Here is a 12231-nt window from a genome sequence, read left to right as displayed (position 1 = left end):
ACATTCATTTTTTATAAGATTTTGAGTTTCAAAATTTCTTTCTCCCTCTCCTTGCTCCTCCCCAAGATGGCAGGCAATCTAATATAGGTCATACATGTGTATTCATATTAAACCTATTTCCCCATTAGTCATATTGTGAAAGAAGAAACAGAACAAAAGGGAAAATGTGCACAAAAGTGAAATAGTATGCTTTAATCTGCAGTCAAACTCCATATTTTTTTCTCTAGACATGTATAAAATTTTCCGTCATGAGTCTTTTAGAAGTATCTCAGATTATTGCAGTGCTGAGAAGAGCTAAGTCCATCATAGTTGATCATTGTACAGTGTTACTGGTACTATGTATAATGTTCTCCTGGTTCTCACTTCATTTAACATCAGTTCAAATAAGACTTTCTAGGTTTTTCTGAAATCTTTCAGCTCATTATTTCTTGTAACACAATAGTATGCCATTGCATTCATGTACCACAACTTGTTCAGTCATTCCCCCATTGATGGGCATCTCCTCAATTTCCAATTTTTTCTCCACCACAAGAAGAGCTGCTATAAATATTTTTGTGCATGAATGTCCTTATCTTTTTTTAATGAGATGATGGTATCTTCTAAAAAAAGTTAAGAAGTTCAAAAGAGGGGTAGATTTTGGGAGAAAGATGAACTCTGTTTTGAACATACCGACCTTGAGATGCCCATGGATCATCCTGTCGTAAATATCTAATAGGAATTGGTAGCATATACCTGGAACTTAGAAAGAGACCAGGCTAGTTAACAAAAGACAGTTAATAAACATTTATTAAGTTCCTACTATGTGCCAGGTACTGTGCTAAAGCACTGGACTTCCAGACGTGAAGTCTAGAAATCATCTGCATAGAGATAATAATGGAATTCTTAGAAACTGAGGAAGTCATTAAGAAAGACTGTAGAGAAAGGATAGAAGAAGAGTCTTCAGAACCTTGGGGTGCACTCACAATTAGGGAGTAGGATATGAATGATGATCCAGAAAAGGTAACACCAATTGTCTTTAATTGTATTTAATCTGTTTTGTTGAAGTTTAATTAAAAAAATTTCAACATATGTTTTGTCACTTCATATAACAAAAAGCCTATTATTTTTAATTAATAAAACACCTCACACTTCTGCTTTTCTTCTAACAATCCTGTGAGTAGTGACAGTATTATAAGCACCATTTTACAGTTGAAGAAACTGAGATTCAGAGAAAACTTACCCAGGAACACACAGGCAGTAAATGTCATCTTTTCATTCCACTACAAGGACTCTTTCCATTGACTACACCCTTAAAAAAGTTTTTTCATCATAGTTCAGATTATCCTGGGCACTTATTTCCTTTGGACCGTCATTGTAATCATGAGAATTGATGTAATAATCTTTCCTAACATAACCCTAATATGAAAGGATTAAAGTGTAAGATATTTGGTAGATGCCAATTCTTTCTTTTCTCCTACCACACATCATCTGGTTTAAACCACGGATAATTTTTTTAAAAAAGACAATATACCATTATTTTATAGCAACTGCATAATGATGAAACATTTGTATTACTTAGCAGTGTTTTGTTTTGACTTCTTTCTTTCTAGAGGGAGAGGAAGATGAGGATGAAGCAGAGGAGGAAGAGGAAGAAGAAGAAGAGGAAGATAAAGATGAAGACTCCTTGGATGAAAGCATGGAGGGTGACACTGAGCTGCCTGGGTTTACTCTCCCTGGTATTACTTCCCAGGAACCCAGGTTAGACAGGGGCAACTTGGAACCCTTGGAAGGCGTGTCATATCAGGTTCCAGATGCTACGGAGTGGGAACAGCAGAATCAAGGCCTTGGTAAGAGCAACTTCTTCTAAATCTTTTTTTTGAATAACATCATTCCTTTTTATATTAATCATAAATTAAAATGCAAATATTTTGATTTTATGTTGCTGAACTGGATTTATCAATAAATTAATTAATAAATCAAAACATTATTTATCAATAAGTAAAAGCACATTTGGGGAATGTTTAACAATTGCTTTCATTACTCTTATGTTTTTGTGCTCTGAATTAATTTGACATTGCTTTCCTTATCCTATCAATTGTTATTATATTATGTTTATTACATATTATATAATTACATTACATTATAACAATATGTTCTATTACATTATAATATTATGTAATTGTTCGGCCTTGAGGCCGAAGGGCTACCCGAGTCTTACCTTTCACCTGTCGCAGGTCTTCGGTGGCCAAACCGAATAAACGTGTTGAGAGAAGAGACTTTCCAGAGTCGAACAAGGGTTAGGCTTTATTCAGGCTCTTAGTTACATGTGCAGGGTAAATTCTTCCTCAGGAGAGAGGAATCCTCCTCCTCCCAAGGAGGCAAAGATCGTACAGCAAGAGGATGGGAGTGGGAGAGGGGAGGGACCTTCTGCCCTCTAAGGGCCCCTCAGCGGGAAGAGCGCCTTCAGGCTTTCCTGACCCTACTTAAGCTCTCCCACCGCATAGTTTGCACCTGAATACCGTGCCTGCTCTCAGCCTTTAGCTAGTCAACAACAGGTGTGCTCAGACCATGGGTTAATCTCAAGGGTGGGATGCTCTCCCCAGCAAGTTTCCCACGGAGAAGAGGCAGAAATGCACAAGATAGCCCGTGTTTCACGCCTCAATTCCCAGCTGTTCCCTGGGGAGCCTCATGAGAACTCTGAGGTTAGAAGTCCTCACCTTTACCTGCCCGAGACTGTCCACATGAAACTGAGCTTACACCCCCAACATGTTATTATATTACATTATATTATATCATATTTTATTTATTATGTTATGTTATATCATATCAGGTTATATTATATTAATAATGTAATATAATATAATATAACATAACGTAGCATTTCATTCCATTATATTACATTATACTATACTACATTACATTGTATTATATTATATTATGTTATGTTACGTTGCATTATGTTACATTATATTTTATTATATTATAATCTGAAATCCAGAAAGGATTCCATTCATCCTTCCTACACAGAAGGGTTTTAGGAGAAAGAAGCCTCCTGGAAGGGGAAGAGAAAATGACTTCTTTATTGATCTGGTACCTATTGAAATTCCCTGGTATTTATTTCAAAGGGGCATTGCCATATAGCAGTGAGAGAGGTTAGGGGGGTGGAAAATTGTTTCTCTAATGAGGAGATATTCAGCTAAAACTTTCTTTGACTCCTGCTTGCTGAATTTCCTAAATCATTTGGGCTGTAGCCTGCTTTTCATGAGCTGAAAGTGAATTTGGTGTTTTTACCATTGATCATTGGTTAGTTCCTTGACTTTAATTGTAAGGAATTTTGTTAGTGAGACTTTTATGTTGAGGTGGTTGATGATATTAGGGATGATTGTTCCCTGTTAAAGATACATAATTTCATTGGTGTGAGTATGAGTTTGATTGGTTCAGATCACAAGCCCTCTTCTCCTTAATAGAGAGTTAGTGCTCTTTACAAGTTTAACCCTCTTTCTGCTCCACCCTGGGGTGATTTTGCTGATGGACAGTCTTATAACCTGCATGCTTCTTCCTGCAGCCTACTTGAGGAGAGGGGAAGGCAGTATCATGAGCTGCCAAGTCTGAGAAGTCTCTCCTCCAGTTTCCGAGAAGGGTAACAGTCTAGACATATATAGATCTGCCTTCCCTTAAATAACTCTTGTCCAGGGGCATCATATGTTCAGAATGAAAGCCATTTTCCTGATTGCTACTAAGGAGAGTAGCCCTCAGCTTATAGCTATGTTCCTTTCCACCAAACTCTGATTAAACAAAAGACCAAAACAAATGGTGAGCAAACTAATTTCTCCTAGAAAAATTTCTGCCTAGAAAAATGACAAGCAGAAATCAGGGAAGTTTTACGTATTAGAATTACCAAAGAATACAGAAGAGTAAATGAACCCTGCCCTTTAACTGAATGAGATAAGATCTCAGCTCAGAGCAGGAGAGAGGGAATGATCTCATCCAGAGAAAGGACACTCTTGGCAGTTTCTAGAATAGCAAGCCATATAGGTTAAGGGGCATGATGGGACTGATTTCCCGTATACATCTCAAAACCCTGAGGACTCTGGTCTACTAGAAATTTATACTTCATCTCTCTCACTCTCTTTCAACTCTTTCCCTAGAGGTTCCCTCTTGAAATGTGTACACAACCAGTTGAAGTAGGTCTATTCTCTCCTTGTGAAGTATCATGGATTAGCATTCTCTCAGTCATTCGGGAGTTATGATTTTCTCTGCTTGTGCAGCACACAATTCTCAGAGCTGTCCTTTCCTAAAACTGTCCTGGGCTTGGGTAGAAGAAGAGTTATATAAAATTTCCTGAAAAAAATCTCCACTTTGTGCTCAATTTTCTTTAGCTAGCTTGTTCCTTGGATGCCAGAAAAATAGAATCTTGGCTCAGAAGTCTTGACAGCTTGGTAGGATCTATAAAACCTCTGCTGATTTGGTTTTTAAGAATCCAGGGGAACTTCTGAACCCAAATGAAGCATAACAGTGGCACTGTGGTGCTGAGTATGGACATTTTCATTGGCTGTTCTCCATGGCTGGAACTCTGTCTCTTTTAATCTTTGTTCCCTGCTTTCTCTGGCTCCTTTAAGTTTCAAATAAAGTCCCACCTTTTGCAAGAAGGTTTTATTGGTCCTCCTTAATCTTAATGCCTTTCCTTTGAGATTAACTCTAATTTATTCCATCTATATCTTGTTTGTATGTAGTTGTGTGCATGTTGTCCTCTCTATTGAGCTCCTTGAGAGAAGGAACCAATTGTCCCCTCTTTGTGTTTAGCAGAGGGCCTGACTCATAATAGGGGCCTAATAAATGCATGTTGACTTGACTTAACTCATGGTCTCCTTTGTCAATCTGGTGAAGTCTATGGACACTTTCTTAGAATTTATTTTTAGATGCACAAAATATATAGTATTGAAAGCAAATTATATTAAAATGTGGTAATTAAAATATTAAAAAAAGATTCTTGGATGTCAGGAACCCTTCATCTAAATAATACTTTGTTGCTTGTGGCTCTTCTATGTTTTAGACTGGTATTTGTCGATAGTATCTATTCTTTGTGACCCCATTTGGGAGTGATTTGCCATTTCCTTCTCCAGCTCACTTTACAAATGAAATTGAGGCAATCAGAATTAAGTGACTTGCTTAGGGTCATACAACTAGTAAGTGTCTGAGGCCAGCTTTGAACTCAAAGTATTTCTGTTTCCAGGATCAGCACTGAATCCACTGTGCCACCTAGTTGCCAATAGGTGTTAGCACCCTGGGCAATGCTAGATTTCCAGACACTGTTTAGTGTGATGAAATGTCAGTGCATTTTGGTTAATATCCAGACCAAAAGTTCCTAAAAAACCTGTCACAGGAATTAAATGCATAGGGGAAGGGAAGAAACATTTATATAGCACCTACTATATGCCAGGCACTGTGCTAAACCCTTTATAGATATCTCATTTGATCCTCACAACCACCCTTCAGTAGGTTCTGTTATTACCTCCACTTTACAGTTGAGGAAATTGAGACAAGCAAAGATTAAGTGACTTGCCCAGGGCCTAGTAAGTGTCTGAGGCTTGATTTGAACTTAGTTATTTATTTCTAATTTATTTATTTGTTTTTAATTTTTAACATTCATTTCCACAAGATTTTGAGTTCTAAATTTTCCTTTCCATCTCTCCCTTCCACCCATCCCAAGACAGCATTTCCTCTTCCCCCCAATCTGTCCTCCCTTTTATCTTATCCGTCCCTTCTCTATCCACATCCCCTCTATTTTCTTGGAGAGCCAGATAGATTTCCATACTCCATTGCCTGTATAGCTTATTTCCCCATTGCATGTAAAAACGATTTTTGAAAATCGTTTTTAAAACTTTGAGTTCTAACTTCTCTCCCTTCCTCCCTCCCCATCCACCCTCACTGAGAAGGCAAGCAATTCAATATATGTTATACATAAAAGCCATGTTGTGAAAGACTAATTATATTTCCCTCCATCCTATCCTGCCCCCCATTTATTCTATTCTCTCTTTTGACCCTATCCCTCCTCAAAAGTATTTACTTCTGATTACGTCCTCCTTCCATTTGCCCTCCATTCCATCATCCCCCCACCCCCTGCTTCTCCCTTTCTCCTCACTTTTCTGTAGTGTAAGCTAGATTTTCATAGCAAATTGAGTATGCATGTTATTCTCACATTAAGCCAAATGTGATGAGAGTAAGGCTCACTTTTTCCCTTCACCTCTCCTCTCTTCCCTTCCATTGAAAAAGCTTTTTCTTGCCTCTTTTATGTGAGAGATAATTTGCCCCATTTCTATTTTTCCCTTTCTCCTTCCAATATATTTCTCTCTCACCTCTTAATTTTATTTTTTTAGATACCATCCCTTCCTATTCAACTCACCCTGTGCCCTCTGTTTATATGTATATAATCCCTCCAACTACCCTAATACTGAGAAAAATCTCAAGAGTTATAAATATTATCCGTCCATGTAAGAATGTAAACAGTTCAACTTTAGTAAGTCCCTTATGATTTCTCTTTCCTGTTTACCTTTTTATGTTTCTCTTGATTCTTGTATTTGAAAATAAAATTTTCTATTCAGCTCTGGTCTTTTTGCTGGATAGGTGATTCTTGGTTTTAATTCTACTTCCTCTGGCTTTTGAAATATCATATTCCAAGTCCTGTGATCCTTTAATGTAGAAGCTGCTAGATCTTGCGTTATCCTGATTGTATTTCCACAATACTTGAATTGTTTCTTTCTGGCTGATTGCAATATTTTCTCTTTGACGTAGGAGCTCTGAAATTTGGCTACAATATTCCTAGGAGTTTTCCTTTTGGGATGTCTTCCAGGAGGTGATTGGTGGATTCTTTCAATACTTATTTTACCCTCTGGTTCTAGAATATCAGAGCAGTTTTCCTTGATAATTTCTTGAAAGATGATGTGTAGGCTCTTTTTTTGACTGTGGTTTTCAGGTAGTCCCACAATTTTAAAATTGTCTTTCTTGAATCTCTTTTCCAGGTCAGTTTTTTTTCCAATGAGATATTTTACATTGTCTGCTATTTTTTCATTCTTTTGGTTTTGTTTGATAATTTCTTGATTTTTCATAAGCCATCTGCTCCATTCTAATCTTTAAGGAATGATTTTCTTCAGTGAGCTTTTGGACCTCTTTTTTCATCTGGCCAGTTCTGCTTTTTAGGGCATTCTCTTCATTGGGTTTTTGGATCTCTTTTGTCATTTGGGTTAGTCTATTTTTTACAGTGTTATTTTCTTCAGCCTTTTGGGCCTCCTTTAGCAAGTAGTTGACTCATTTTTCATAATTTTCTTGCATTACTTTCATTTCTCTTCCCAATTTTGCTCTACTTCTCTTACTTGATTTTCAAAATCCTTTTTGAGCTCTTCCATGACCTGAGCCAATTCATATTTTTCTTGGAGACTTTGAATGGAGGAGCTTTGACTTTGTTGTCTTCTGTTTGCATGTTTTGGTCTTCCTTGTCATGAAAGTAAGATTATATAGTCTGATTCTTTTTTCAGTTTTGCTCATTTCCCCAGCCATTTACTTGACTTTTGAGCTCTTTGTCAAGGTGGTGGGGGTGTACTGTCAGCTGCTTGATTTTCCCACAGTCTGTGGACCTTGAGTTCCGGAAACAGTCTCTGTCTCTGCCTCTGCTGCTGTTGTAGCTACTGTGAGTTCCTCTTCCCCCTTCCCCCTCTGCTGCCCTGGGGTTGGGGTCAGACCACTCCACCCTCCCACGCTGATCCCACAGGCTTTTCCCACTGACCTTCCATTTTGTCCTCTGTGTTTTGGGGTCCTGAAGTCTGGAAACTGCCACAGGTGGGAAAGATTCAGTTTTTCCAAGGCCTGCTCAGGTCCTATCTGTGCCTCCATGGTCAACGCTGAACTGCACTCTGCTCCTTGTGTGGCATGATAGATACTTCCTGATGACTTTCCAGGGTGTCTTGGGCTGGAGATTTGTTTCCCTCCATCATTCTGTGGGTTCTGCAGCTCCAGAATTTGTTTAGAGCCATTTTTTACAGAAATTTGGCTAGACTTGGGAGCAGCACTCTAGAAAGTGGGCGCCGTTACTCCACCATCTTGGCTCCACCCTGAACTTAGTTCTTTTTTAGCCCAGGCCCAGCAATTTATCCACTGCACCCTCCTAACTGTTGTATAGAGGAAGAAGCAAAGGGTTCTATAACATACTTGATTAATGATCATGCAGCTTCAACCTGAAGAACTTCAGTGATGGTGAACTCACTACCTTCTAAGGAAGTCTATTACCTTTTGTCATTTTGGGATAGCTCTAATTATGAGAAAGCTTTTCCCTATATTGAGTTGTTGTCTGTCACTTTGACACTTCTACCCATTGTTCTAGTTCTGTCCTCTGGGGACAGTAAGAACAAATCTGCTAAGGATTATACAGAACAATCCTTTAAATGTTTGCAGAGCAGCCTTGTCCCACTATCCCTGACTTTTCTCCCTTGTTGCTGTCTATCCCTAGTTTGATCAGACCAATCATAATATGGCATGATTTTAAGTGCCCTCACCACCATGATCCCTCTTCTTTAGTCAGCTCTTCCTGCTTGCTGATCTCTCCTAAATTTGATGCCCAGAAATGATTATAATAGTCTGGATGAAGTTTGACCAGGAGAGACTTCCACTGGATTATTACCTCCCTTGCTTTTGTTACTATATTTCTGCTAATGCCTCCTAAAATCATGTTAGCTTTTTTGGCTTTTGTATCATGATCCTGATTCTTATTAAGTTTGTAATCCAATAAAACCCAGATCTTTTTCCCATGAATTGATTTCTAGCTACTCTCCCATCCTTTCATTGTAAATTATTTTGAATAGAGGAGCTTGACTTGGAATTTAAAAAGGATAAATGTAATCTTCTTAGCTTTAGCCCAGTGTTCCAGTTAAGATCTTTTGGTGTCTCAATTCTTTCAATCCAGGGCTAGTTATCACTTCTGAAAATTTGAAAAAAGTATACTATGTCTTTTTTCTCATGTTTTTGATGAAAATGTTGAACAGAACCAGGACAAATGCCCCCCAAACTTCCACATAATCTATGCTGGTATTGGAAGGTAATATGTTCCAAGGAATGACTCCTATAGGCCAATTTATCCATTTTATACAAATATAACCAATGAAGGACATCTGTCTGTATTAACTGAGGAATCTTTAAAATGAATTTCAAGAAATTTCATATTTCTAAGGCCTAAGACTCATTTTTCTGAATTCAAATCTGATTTTAGACACTTACTAGCTGTGTGACCCTAGGTAAGGCACTTAACCCTATTTGCCTCAGTTTCTTTATCTATAAAATGAGCTGGAGAAGGAAATGGAAAACCACTCCCAATATCTTTGCCAAGGAAACCCTAGATGGGGTCACAAAGAGTCAGACATGGTTGAAATGACTGAACACCACCACCACCACCACCAAGACCTAAGAAGAAATTTAAAATAGAATACTGTTGACAGTTCCCAAGGTGATTATGATTTATACTTTCTATCTCTAAGTCCTTGTACAGGGCTGAAATCTTTGGAATGACAGGATTTGAATTTTTCATCTGTCTTTTCTTGACAGAGGATACTAGCTATTTGTAACTAGGTGTTAAGCCCAAAGTAATATGACCTCCAACTACAGAAGATGAAATTGGTTTATGGCAACCAGGGAGCCACCATCACAAATGTGATAGCCTTGTAGTTAGGCACTGGACTTCCAAACTCCCACCAGTTAGGAAACAGACAGCTTATGCTGGCTTGTGCATTCATGGATAAAAGTGACCATTCATTGTCAGCTAGATCATATTGCTCAGTACTAACATACAGCATTGGAGGGCATTGTGAGATGCAAAGACAATCTAATTATTCACCTTTTCCTTCTCTTGCTACTTAATGAGGGCCATCCTTCGGCAACACCATGGAAGTAGGCAAAAATTTATTTTCAATGATCTCCTGTGTGCCTTTTCCCTCCTACCATTTCATTTTGCTTGTATTTTTAGTGTCTCCTCTCCCTACCCTTTTTATTTTTTAAAGAAATCCTAACATTTTTTAGTGTTCATGCTACCCTATCTATCTCCTCCAAGACATTTAGTACCTTAATCCTATACTCTGATTGCCCCTAAACTCCCCCAAACACCCCTATTAAGGTATACTAAGGGTTCCTTGAATACAAAATTATCCCTTTCTTCTCTGATCTGGTTCACTTGGAGCAACTAAGCTTAGCTTGACGTGTAGGAAAAAAATATCTAATTAAAAAATTCATTATAATTTATGACTACTTTGAAATGTTTCCTTTAAGAATAGTTTTTTAACTCAAAGAGTTGGTAGACTGATTGAAAGACAGAAAAAAGTATTTGTTGAGTATTTTCTATATTCTAGGAACAATGCTAAGAGTGTAAATGCAAAAAAAAAAAATTTCTCTAGGAGCTTGCCTTCTAAAAAAGAGAATGCACCACATGTAAAGGTTGATAAAGGAGAGGTGATATGATCTAGGAAGTCACAGGGATGATTAGCAGCGTCATTGAACAGTTGATGTTCTTTCCAGCAATGGAAACACGGGTTCAAGATTACTGGTCCAATATGTGATTACTGGCCCAAGAGCAATAAGGAAGAGATACTGGTCCCAATTGGTTTTCAGTCCCCTTTCTTTTAGGCCCAGTGAAATAAGTCATGTTGACCTCCTGCACCAGTTCTTCCCATGTCTCTCATCCTTTCATTTTATGACTGGGCTGAATCAGTATCTACTGCTTTTTGTTAGGGTAAGCAGTATAGGCAGGGTGTCAGCCTTGGGGATCCCTAATCTTGGGATCACCAGAGAATAAGGTAGCATACTTTCCCTACCATTTCCCTCAAGTGGATGGGCAGAATTACACTGTTGCTTGTTGGGGGAGTGGGGCTGGTATGGAGTGATGGCAAAGGTTATATAGCTGGAGAGGAATCCAGTATAGGTCCTAAGCAAAAGCCTGTGGATTGGTTTGTTCTGGTTTGTGTATCCTGCTGGAAATTTAGAGGCTGATGGGGGAGGAGTTCTGGAGCATTGGAAGAATTAGTGTATTCTTGGGTTAATTTTTAAAGAGTTTAACTTGATGGGTTCTCTCTTTTTTTGTCTTGTGAATTCAGCTATACTTATTTTACATCTAGTAAATAATTCTTCTTTGGGCTTTTTTTGGAGAGTTAGTTGGCATCAGGGAAACTATCTAGTTTGAACACCTTGTTGGGTGTTCTTATGTGGAAGCAATATGGTGTATTGAAGGGAGTGCTAGAATTGGAGTAAGAAAAAGTGGGTTGAAAAGTGATACTGAATTATTAGCTATGTGACCTCAGGATAGTCACTTTACCTTTTCATTTCTCAATTTTCTTATCCATAAAATGAGGAGGTTATATTAAATGAATTTTAAGGTCACTTCCAGCTTAAGATCCCAAGCTTCTTACTATTGGGCTTGTTTAGTTAAATTTCATCTGTACCCCCAAGTGCCAAAAATAATAATGACCCCCAAACAAAACAAAACAAAAGCCACACAGTTCTTCAGAGACCTTTATCCAAGTGTAGTGTCTTGAGATGAAATTATATAGAAGTTCTCAATTGGGTAGTAATAGTAACAATGTCATTATATTTATTTAGAGCCTGTCAAATTGCAAGAAAAGCCTGCCTAGAAGAGCAGTATGGCCAATGGGAGAACTTTATTTTGAAAAAGTTGATAAATCTTTTTTGTTTTGAGATCAAACACTTGGAAAAGGAAGAATAGTTGGATGGAATTGACAGTAATATAATGATTCTTTAAGATCACAAAGGTGTTGAGAGTGGTTGTGTGAATTTAGGATGGCGGGGGGTGGGGGAAGGAAAAAAAGAAAATTACATGATTATTATATATTAAAAGGAATAAGAAGTTATACATATTAGATTTGCTGCTTTGTGTACAAGCCCCCTTTTTCCTTTCTATTTCTACAATGTTATGGAAATGCTTGTTTTATTTCTATAAGTTTAGAATAAAATAAATAAAATAAAAAATGAAACAAAATGATTTGAAGGGCAGGAGCTCTAAATGTGTATGATGTGTTTTGACTTGATTTTGGTCTGATGGTTAGCGACCCCCAAAAAGATCTGCAGTATAAGGGATATTCATGGCAAAGTGTAAAGAATACTAGCTTGGGCTCAGATTCTGCTTCTCTTGCTACCTGTGTGACCTTAAGAAAGTTATTTAATCTTTCTGGGCCTTATTTTCTTCAACTTTATAACAAGGGGGTT

The 12231-nt window shown here is 37.8% G+C and overlaps 1 protein-coding gene across 2 annotated transcripts in view; it reads left to right on the top strand.

Moving 5' to 3' along the window:
* The window catches only part of ARMH4 (armadillo like helical domain containing 4), a 137069-nt gene that overhangs the window by 51384 nt on the left and 73454 nt on the right, over positions 1 to 12231 (top strand). For both annotated transcript variants that reach the window (XM_072629317.1, XM_072629316.1), the window contains one exon: positions 1590 to 1826. In XM_072629317.1, coding sequence (XP_072485418.1) covers positions 1590 to 1826 — 237 coding nt within the window. The remainder of the gene's footprint in view (positions 1 to 1589; positions 1827 to 12231) is intronic.

This window comes from Notamacropus eugenii, chromosome 1, assembly GCF_028372415.1.
Source record: "Notamacropus eugenii isolate mMacEug1 chromosome 1, mMacEug1.pri_v2, whole genome shotgun sequence".
In the NCBI taxonomy this organism is placed as follows: domain Eukaryota; kingdom Metazoa; phylum Chordata; class Mammalia; order Diprotodontia; family Macropodidae; genus Notamacropus; species Notamacropus eugenii.
This window is presented reverse-complemented; position numbering and strand designations above follow the sequence as displayed.